At 44.9% G+C, this 10323-nt stretch overlaps 1 protein-coding gene across 1 annotated transcript in view; it reads right to left on the reverse strand.

The window, feature by feature from the left end:
* BCL7B (BAF chromatin remodeling complex subunit BCL7B) overlaps positions 1-10323 on the reverse strand; it is a gene marked incomplete at its 5' end in the record, with an annotated part of 28447 nt that continues 18124 nt past the window's right edge. The window contains 4 exon segments of the mRNA XM_006154968.2: positions 1-1086; positions 1342-1421; positions 3303-3473; positions 5632-5728. Coding sequence (XP_006155030.2) covers positions 994-1086; positions 1342-1421; positions 3303-3473; positions 5632-5728 — 441 coding nt within the window.

Raw genomic sequence — 10323 nt, forward strand, 5'->3', positions numbered from 1 at the left:
CATATCTCAAATAGTTTAATTTTAAAAATATTCTATTCAGTGCTAAAATATGTCTTCACTCACTGTTGCCCATTTCCATTTTCTTAAACTTTTTTGAAACAAAAAATAAAATCACAAAGTTCAATTAAACATGCAGATTTCAAAGAAAAGGGAACTTTCTAGAAGTTTCTGAGCTGAAGGAGTACTGTTGTCAGAACCTCAAATTCTTGCTGGGGCAGAGGCTGTGGCAGGAGGCAAGGGATGCTGGAATGAAATGATCAGTTGAAAACAGAGAAAGCCGTGGGTGGGTATTATGTATGTGTGCGTGTGTGCATGTGCGTGCATAAGAGTGCTGGGGGAAGCGGACGGTTTTGGCGGGGAATGAAGGACTGTCGGTAGTCACGGAGCCCATGAGAGGCAGAACAACCTCAGGAATAGGCAGAAGTACCAGGACAGAAGAAATCCATATAGGCTTTCTGCCCTCACGTGGAGAAAAGCCCTTCCCTTCTGAGAGGAGCCTCCTCCCCTTGTCTCCAAAGACTCTACCCAGCCATTCTCCAACAGCAGCCTATAGGGCCCTGGCCCTATGGGAAAGTCCATGGATCTATAGTCTCCATTCAAGTTCAAGTAACCCTAGGCACGCTCTTCTCTGGAGGACGCCTTCCACATCTCTTTCTTCTCGCAAAAGCGCCAGCAGCTCAGTCCAGAGGTTCTGGAGCAGAGACTGCTACCTGGAGGTGATAGATGAGCCTTGGGATGGCTGATGTTCCAGCCTACTTGAGGTGCAAAAAGGACATGAGTGCTCCTCTTCTCGGGAGCAAGCAGACATAGGTGCCAGGGATGGGAAGATGATGCTACAACCCCAAGTCCTATGTCGGCCTTCCAGCCCAGAAGGCTTATATGTGCAGGCTCTAGACCCCAGTGCTTGCCCTTACCCTAGCAACACAGCACGGCCAGAACCAGAATGCAATAAATAGAGGCAGGGACCAGGAGGTGAAGGGCAGTGAGGCGGTGCTAGCTTTCTGATGCTGTCTGCGGTACTGCAGGTTGGTCCACACAGAAGCGCTTCAGAGGCGGGGCGCCTGAGTCTTCCTCTTCCTCAGTGATCTGAAAACAGCCAAAGTATGAAATGAAAGGGTCGTGCCTCTGAACCAGACCTCTGCACCCACCTGCATTACAATCCAAAGCCACCTTCAGCCTACTTAAGATGACCAGCTTCTTCCCCTACCTCACAACCCGGAGACACCAGTTTCCCTGGATGCCTCCACACAGAACTGGAAGCGCATTCAATGCTGCAGATCCAATTTCTCAACAGTCTTTGCTTTTCTCATAGAAACTGAAAAATCCAAAGTGACTCCCTACCTGTGTTTCTAATGGAACTGGTTCTTCCTTCGTGAGAGTAGGAGGTTCATCGGCAACTTCAGAGGCAGGCAGGGAGGGCTCTGTAAAAACAGCAGGGTCAGCTAAGTGCAGGACCTTCCAGAGGAGTCCTGGCCTCAACCTGGGAGCTTTTCTGAGTTATGTGGCGGGAAAAACACCGGCCTGGGAGTCAAACATCCAGGGCCATTGAGGTTGAGCCACAGTCTTGTTGAGGAGTCATAGTTACTAATGGTAAAGGGGTAAAATACAGCAAGATCACAGAGGATATAAATGCAAGGCTAGAGAGCTTGGCCTATTCTGGAATCAACAAAGCAGCTCCTCTTGTCACTCTCCAGCCTGAATATCACGATTCTAACTTAGTCTCCCAGTTTTATAAGAGGGCCAGTATGTGAATTAGACGAAATAATACATGTAAGGAGCTAAAAACAGTGTGTGGCACACACTAAAGAGTAACTCTAGCTGGCACTATGCACAGAGAAACTAGTTTGATCTTGTAGTCTAGGTGTCATCAACGGGCCACAGAATGGGAAAAGCTAACGAGGACCTAAACGCACACAAATTTTCTTTTTCTGTTTAATTATTTATTTTTTATTTTATTTATTCATTCATTTATTTTAATTTGACCAGAGAGAGACAGAGGAAGAGAGAGAGAGAGTGAGAAAGCAAGCCACCAGGTCTGGGACTCGAACCGTGGCTGGCCATGTGGAAGTTCACCCTTAATCACCAAGCCACCTGCTGGCCCTATTCATATGATTTTTTAAAAGAATTATACCAGGCATTGAACATGAAGTTCTTCACACAGAACCTGGCACTCAAATGTACTGTGTGCTTTCTTCTTTCCTTCCGTGAAAAAGTAAACTACAGCCATTCCTGGTTCCAGTAGGTGGCATAGTAGTTGAGGCACTGGACTCCCATATGGCTGACCACAGTTTGAGTCCCAGACCCAGAGGCTTGAATATCAGGCTGGTTGTTTGTTGTTTGTCTCTCTGATGAGCACACAGACCCTATAGCAAAAAAAAAAAAAAAAAAAAAAAAAGAAGTCAGTCATTCCCCTAAAGAGCCCAAGCTGTTAACTGTGACACACACTCTCTAACTCTTACTCTAGAGAGTAAGAAGTGAGGCCTGGGGCTGGCAGGTGGCTTGGTGGTTAAGGGCACTGGACTCCCACATGGATGACTGTGGTTTAAGTCCCAAACCTGGCAGTTTATTTTCTCACTTTCTCTCTCTCTCTGGTCAAATTAAAAATAGTAAAAATAGGGACCAGCAGTTAGCATAACGGCTATGTCACTGGACTCCCATGTAGTTGACCACAGTTCAAGTCCCGGACCTGGTGGCTTAAACTCATGCTGGGTGCATGTGCATGAGTGCCCAAGATCATAAGAGGAGAGTAGAGGAGAAGGGACTGCGGCATGGCCATCTCCCCTGGGGGGTGATTTCTCACTTTCTCTCTGTCTCTCTGTCTTTCTGGCGAGCACACGCTCCCTATAGCAAAAAAACTATCAAAAAATAGTAATAATAAATAACTTGAATAAAATAATTCTTTAAAAAATAAAAGGGGTGGGGGACCAGCAGTTAGTGTAATGGCTATGTCGCTGGACTCCCATGTTGTCGACAGCGGTTTGTGTCCCGGACCCAGTGGCTTAAAACTCACGCCAGGCGTGTATGCATGCATGCCCAAGATCCCGAGAGGAGAATGGAGGAGAAGGGCCTGTGGCGTGGCCACTCCCCCTGGGGGGTGATTTCTCACTTTCTCTGTCTCTCTATCTCTGTCTGTCTGGCGAGCGCATGCGCCCTATAGCAAAAAATAAAAGGGATGGGAGTTAAGCTTTATCTTGAAATAAAAACCTCTGAATTGGGGGGGGGATCAACTAATAAATAAAAAATTTTTTACAAAAAGTGAGGCCCCTCTCTAAGACACTATTCCTGGACCAACCAAGACTCACCCTCGAGGATCTCCTGGCCCAGGGTTGGGGGTTGGGAATCATCTGTGCGGAAGTCAGAGGTGTGTGCTGGGCTCAGAGACTCGCTCTGCTGAGGGCTGGGACTGGAGTTGGTACTGCTGTCCACCTTGAGCTGATAGACATCAGACACAGAGCTCTGGTTGCTATTTTCATCTGAAAACCAAACACAACAAGGCAACAGGTGAGGTGGTCATCTTTCTCAAGGGGAAGGCAGCCTAGAGCAAAGTCCTGCCCCCCTCTTAGGCAAGCAGGGACACAGCCAGCTGCAACAATCACTGCTATAGGCACCCACTAAAAGACAGAGGCAGTTGTGAGACTTCTATACACTGCAAACTAACAGCAGAGGGAAAAATAATGAATTTAAGCATTTTTAATTTCATGACATATATTAAACACCAGAAGTACTCAGAATCTTTTAAGTTTATGCAACATTTATACTTCAGGAAGGTCAAGATAGAATTAATCTCTTCTTTATCACCTGCCAATTACAGCTTTAACCTGGTATTATTCGCACTGCATGATGGAAGGGAGGGGTGTAGTAGCCCTGTCTCTGGTCAGAACTTCCCAGTGTTTCTCACATCACAAGATGTGTAGGAAAGGATACAATTGATCAGGCATGCTTAGATAGCTGAAGAAGGCAGGGGTGCCTGGAGATGCCAGCTCAGTTCTTCTGCTGCCTACGGCCCCAAAGACAAGCTCTCTCAGGGCTCAGTCTCCATCTGAGCTAAAAACATGAGAGTCAATGGCTACTCCTTCCTCTGCTTCACCTCCAGCAGCTAGCTGGCAGGTCAGATCCACCCTCTTGTTCTGGTATCACCTGTGCTATGCCCTCCTCTCCTGTGGCCTTGCCAGACCTCGCCCCCTCTGGCCCAGCATCCTGAGATAGCCATCCAACTTACTGTCCTGTCGCCTTCGGCCTCATGGACTCCAAACTATACTTCACATCCCTGCCAGAGTGGCCTTTCCAAACCTTCAATGGTCCCTGCTACCTGAAGGACACATTTCGCATCCTTGTGCTTCCTAGGGCAGGCACAGGATGGCCCTCTCACATGTACAAGTCCTTTCTGATCTCAGGCCTCCTTGCTTGCTATTCTCTCAGTCACACCTTCGGCTCCAGCCAAGGGGATCCTAGCCCAAGAGTCGCTTCCTGTGCAGCGTCCCTGCCCATCTGCTCCTTATGCTGCTCTGACTTCCTCTTTCCAGGCTCCTAGAAAGCTCTGATACATTCCAACATTCAGCATCACTTCCTCTGTGAAGTACTGCCTTCTCTGACTCACCTAGGTGGAAAGGACCACCTCCTCTTGAAGCTGTTGTTGCGTCCTGAGCACATCTGCATTTATTATTTCATACATATGTCTCCTCCCACTATGCTCTGTGGGGGCAGGCTCTGGGGCTTTCTTGCCCTTAACTCTCTAATGTACAACATAGTTCCTGGCACACAGTAGGAGTTCATTAAATGTTTGCTGAATGAAAAGATAGTGACTAGATTGATGAAATGGAGCATCATGTCTCTCGGAACTGGAACACTGAATATCCCCACACAGCTAAAGAGAACCCTTCCCTGGTACTCTCCTGCTGACATTACCCTTGATGGAGTTGCAGGGAGGGGAGAAGAGTTAACTGCATGCTGGGGTAGCTCCCAGTCTAGTTCCAAAGAGAAAGACTTAAGCCCACTCTAGTCTTTCCTCCTATAAAGAACACAGTAAAATGGAAGAAGCATTTTGCTATAAAAAGAATAAAGCACTGACACTTTTGAGCTTAGGTCTGCTGTCTTCTGTGAGCATCAGTTGCCTTAAACAGGGAAAACTTCCTGGTTTATATTACAAGCATATAAGGATAAAAATGAGAAGCTAAAGTGAGAGTGCTTGTAGACATTAACTGGCATGTGGACGTAAAGGTAACAGTGTACTGCAGTGGTGACACAGGTGGGGCTGGACTTGTGCTGATACTGGATAGACAGAAGCCTTGCTTCGATAACCTACTCTAAGACATCACCATGAAACATACAGCCTAAAGAAAAGTGATTCTGATCTAGAAAACCAGGATCTGACATAAGGCCCATCATTTCCTAGTTATGGAATTATAAATAAGTAACCTCATGTCTCTAAGTCTATTTCCTTAACTGGAATGATGAGGATATTATTATCTACCCTGCAGGTTATTGTGAGGTTTGAATTAAAAGACTGACGTAAAATTCCTAGCAAAATACCAGCAATACAGTAAGTACTATTATGAACTACCAGCAGGAACTATTCTTACTATTAATAAGTTCATCTAAATTTTTTGTTCCTGTGAGGAAGATGCAACTCACCCTGGAATTCAAGAAGGAGAGAGGAATTGGCTGAGGCATCAGAGGGAAAGCCATTAGATTCCCGGGCTGCTGAACTGTTCGATTTTGACTTTTCTTTCTAGAAAAGGAAAAAAAGAGGAACATGACAGAGCCAAGCAGGAGACTCACAAAGAGGGAGATGGGTACTGAGTGAGAGACCAAAGAGGTCTGGACTAGGACTAAACAGGAATCACGACGTGCTGCAAGAGCCCAAGGACCTAAGGAGCAAGAGAATCCTGGGCAAGGTGCTTCTCCTCAGGCCTCAGTGTCTCTATTTGCAAAATGAACCCTTCTAGTGCAGGTATCATGGATCAAAACTGAGAGGCAGATACTCTATCAGAGTTCCTGGGGTTTTCTTGTGCTGTGATCAAAATGCTCTGTCTGACCCTTCCCTATATAGGTGGGCTGAAACACAAAACATGTATTTGGGGAAAAGATTTCTGTTTTAGTGGCATAGCAGAAAAAAAGAGAGAGAGAGAATGGACATTTGATTGTCCAAAAGGAGTCATTATGCATGTAACACAGGCAGCAATAAAGAACAAAGGGGCCCCCGCTAGCTCTATTCCTAGGTAATCCACCCTCATCCACTCAAAATGTCTACTGCATGTCTACCTTTACCTGTAACATTGTTTCTCTCAAGCAGGACATAGGTGACATGTGTGGGGGAGCCCCAAGGGGAAGGTAAGTGCTACCCTGCAGCAATCAAGCCGAGGGTAAAGGAAAGAATCAACCTACACATTTGCCAAATGAGAGCATCCCAAAAGACACTGCTGAAATCTGGGTAGTCTCGAATTTGCCAGATCATATCTTTTATACATGTCTATTTATTGTAGGTGCAGGGTACTAGTAATAAAATTTAGTTTTTGTTAATAATGTTCAAATTTATCTCCGTAATAAATCAACTGCGCACATTTATGTGTCCGTACCTGCATCTTTCATATACGGATATATTTTTTTTTAATTGTCAGAGGATGCATGTGCTCAACAGATAGAGTGAGAGGGAGAAATCAACCAATAAGGCATGCCACAACGCCTTCTCCTCCATTCTCCATTCTGTCAGGGTCTTGGCCATGTAGGCATAAGTATCAGGCATGTTTTTCAGGCCACCAGGGCTGGAATTTGAACCACATTCAGCCATGTGGTATCCAGCTTCCTTAACCACTAGGCTACAGGGCTGGTCTGTGATCATGTAAAGTATATATCCACTATAGAAAATTCTGAAAATAACAGAAAATCGCCTGTGTAACTAGAGACAACCTGTACATACACTTTTATGAAAAAGGGTAACAATGTGGTATCACTTGCCTCTCCTCTACCCTTACCACATTACAAATATTTTCCTATGCCATTAAATAATCTGCTATAACATTCTTCATAATGGCTACAAAACTTTAAAGATATAAATGCACAATAACTATTGAATTCTCTACAATATGACTGTTAGTTTGCTTTTTTTTTTTTTTGGAGAGGTTTTCGCTATAGGGTGCGTGCGCTCGTCAGACAGACAGACAGAGACAGAGAAACAGAAAGCAAGAAATCACCCCCCAGGGGGGATGGCCACGCCGCAATCCCTTCTCCTCCATTCTCCTCTCGGGATCTTGGGCACACACGCACACACGCCCGGCGTGAGCTTAAGCCACTGGGTCCTGGACTCGAACCGCGAACGACTACGTGGGAGTCCACTGACATAGCCATTACGCTAACTGCTGGTCCCTGCTGGCTTAAGCTCACGCCGGGCGCGTGTGCGTGCGTGCCCAAGATCCCGAGAGGAGAATGGAGGAGAAGGGATTGCGGCATGGCCATCCCCCCTGGGGGGTGATTTCTCGCTTTCTGTCTCTCTGTCTCTCTCTCTCTCTCTCTCTCTGGCGACCGTAAGCACCCTATAGCGAAAACCTCTCCAAAAAATAAATAAATAAAAAGTTCATGGAAAATGTATGTGATGTAAAAACTATGCATGGGTTTCAATTGTTCTAGCACCCAAATTTGTACTTTAATTCCATTTTTCCACTATTTGAAGTCCCCTCATGGGTTCATTATCTTTCATATGTAAGAAACAAGCCTGACTTATATATGACCTATATTAAGTTTGTACCACTTTACTTTCTTATCAGCAATATCCCACTTCCTTGTCTCCTCCGCATTTTTTTCCTTGACCAATTTGTTTGTTTTTAGTTTTTTGTCATAGGACGCATGTATTTGCCAGAGAAAGAGACAGAGAGGGAATGTGAGAAATCACCTCCGGGGCGTGGCCACACCACAATTCCATCCCCTCCATTCTTCTCCTCGGATTTTGGCACACATACACACAACATGAATTTCAAGCTGCCAGGTCCAAGACTTGAACTGTGGTTGGATATGTGGGAATCTAGTACCATGCCATCTGCTGGCCCCGCCTGGTCCAATTTGGTCATTACTTCACACTTTTCCTAATCTAATAGATCTAGAAAATGGCAGATTACCATGGACTGCTAGAGGGTAGATAAACTGATGAATCTTAGAGTTTAGCAACCAGTGCAAACATTACAAAAACTGGAGACAGGGACTAGCAGATGGCATAAGGCTACATTGCTGGACTCCCATGTAGTCGACCGCAACTTGAATCCTGGACCTGGTAGCTTGAACTCACACCAGGCATGTGTGCATACGTGCCCAAGATCCAAGAGGAGAAGGGATTGCGGTGTGGCCATCCCCCCTGGGGGTAATTTATTGCTTTCTCTCTGTCTTTGTCTGTCTTTCTGGTGAACACACACATCCTATAATAAAAACCTCTAAAAATAAAAACAAAAACAAAAAACTGGAGACAAAGGTGGCTGAGTCTTGGGGAAGGAGAAAGAGAGCCTTCTAGCAATGTCCTTCCCTGACATATACACAATGCCCAAAGATTTAACTGTTGACTCTTGATCCCTACAGTAATGGCATCATTGGATCTAAGGATGTGTGGGGAATAAAAGGTTTCTCCAGAGCCTCCCCACAACTTTAACACACCAAAGTCTCAGGTTTGGGATACTTTGGACTCCCTGAGATGCTTGTTTCCAGAAAAAGGTAGCATCTGGAAGATTGGTACTGGAGGGTTCTCTGGGACAAGAAAAGACGGCAGAGTATGAAAGATAAAGGTTGAACTCTAAGGTTAACAAGAGGAGGGAGGGAACCAGCAGTTCGTGTAATGGCTATGTCGCTGGACTCCCACATAGTCGACTGCGGTTCGCATCCCGGACCCGGGGGCTTAAAACTCAATGCCGGGTGCGCGTGCGCCCAAGATCCTGAGAGGAGAATGGAGGAGAAGGGACTGTGGTGTGATCATCCCCCCTGGGGGGTGATTTCTCGCTTTCTGTCTCTATGTCTCTCTCTGTCTGTCTGGTGAGTGCACGCGTCCTATAGCAAAAACCTCTCAAAAAAAAAAAAAAAAGAAGAAAAGAAAAAAACAAAGAAAACAAGAGGAGGGAAAGCCAAGGCTTACATTTCCATCTTTCTCTCAGCCACATATTACAAGCCAAGGCAGCTAAGCATTCCAAGGACATAAAAGATAAATAAAACAGACAAGGGCCGACGGGTGATATCATGGTTAAGGGGCTAGACTCCCACATGGCTGATCATAGTTTGAGTCCTGGACCTGGTAGCTTGTTTTCTCTCTCTCTTCCTCTCTGGTGAGCACACGTGCCGTATACCAAAAAATAAATGAATAGCTAAATAATAAGATAAAATTTATATGAATAATTGTTTAAAATAAAAAGATAAATGAAACAGAAAAACTAACCAGGTATCAAAGGAAAGCAGGCACTATGAAAGACAATAAACATAATAACCTATACAAAAAGGAGCCGACCAATGGGACAGAAGAGCTGAAATTATTTTTTATTGTTTATCTATTTTTAATTGTTGCAGTATGTGTGCACTCGCTTGTGAGAGGAAGAAATAGAAGGAAAGTGAGAAATTATTCAAGGGGGATGGCCATCCTAGAACCCCTTCTTTTCCATTTTCCTCTTGGGATTTGGGGCACACATGTTCTTGGTATGTTTTTCTTTTCTTTCTTTTTTTAATAATTATTTATTTAATTTATTATTATTTTTAATTTGACCAGAGAGAGAAAGGGAAAGTGGAAAAGCAAGCCACTAGGTCCAGGACTCAAACCATGGTCAGTCATGTGGGAATCCAGCATCTCAACCACCATACCATCTACCAGCCTAGCCCAGTGTATATTTTTCAATCCAGGGGATCTGGGACTCTGACCTGAGCAGCTGGCCATATGGGATCCAGCTGCCTTAACCACCATATCACTGCCTGGCCCAAGAACTGAAATTAAATATAGTAAGTCTCTTTAGGAGGATAAAAATACTACTGGAAAGTTGTTTTAAAGAACAAATAGAGGGGGACCAGCAGGTACAGCAGGTAGTGTGGTGGTTAAGGTGCTGGACACTCCCACATGGCCGACTGCAGTTCGAGTCTGGGACCTGCTGGCTTGCTTCCTCCCCACCCCGTGCGTGTCTCTCTCTGGTCAAAATTTAAAAAAAAAAAAAAAAAAAAAAAAAAAAAAAGAAAAAGAGAAAAAAAAAAAAAAAAAAAAAAAATCACATCCAGGGGAAGAGTTAATAAAATAACTGCTTAGAACTTAAATGAGAATTTCGATGACAGTGCTGGGTACCAGATGCAAAATGGATATTAATTTAGGCACCTCCC

This window comes from Tupaia chinensis, unplaced genomic scaffold, assembly GCF_000334495.1.
Source record: "Tupaia chinensis unplaced genomic scaffold, TupChi_1.0 Scaffold000429_1, whole genome shotgun sequence".
Taxonomy (NCBI): domain Eukaryota; kingdom Metazoa; phylum Chordata; class Mammalia; order Scandentia; family Tupaiidae; genus Tupaia; species Tupaia belangeri.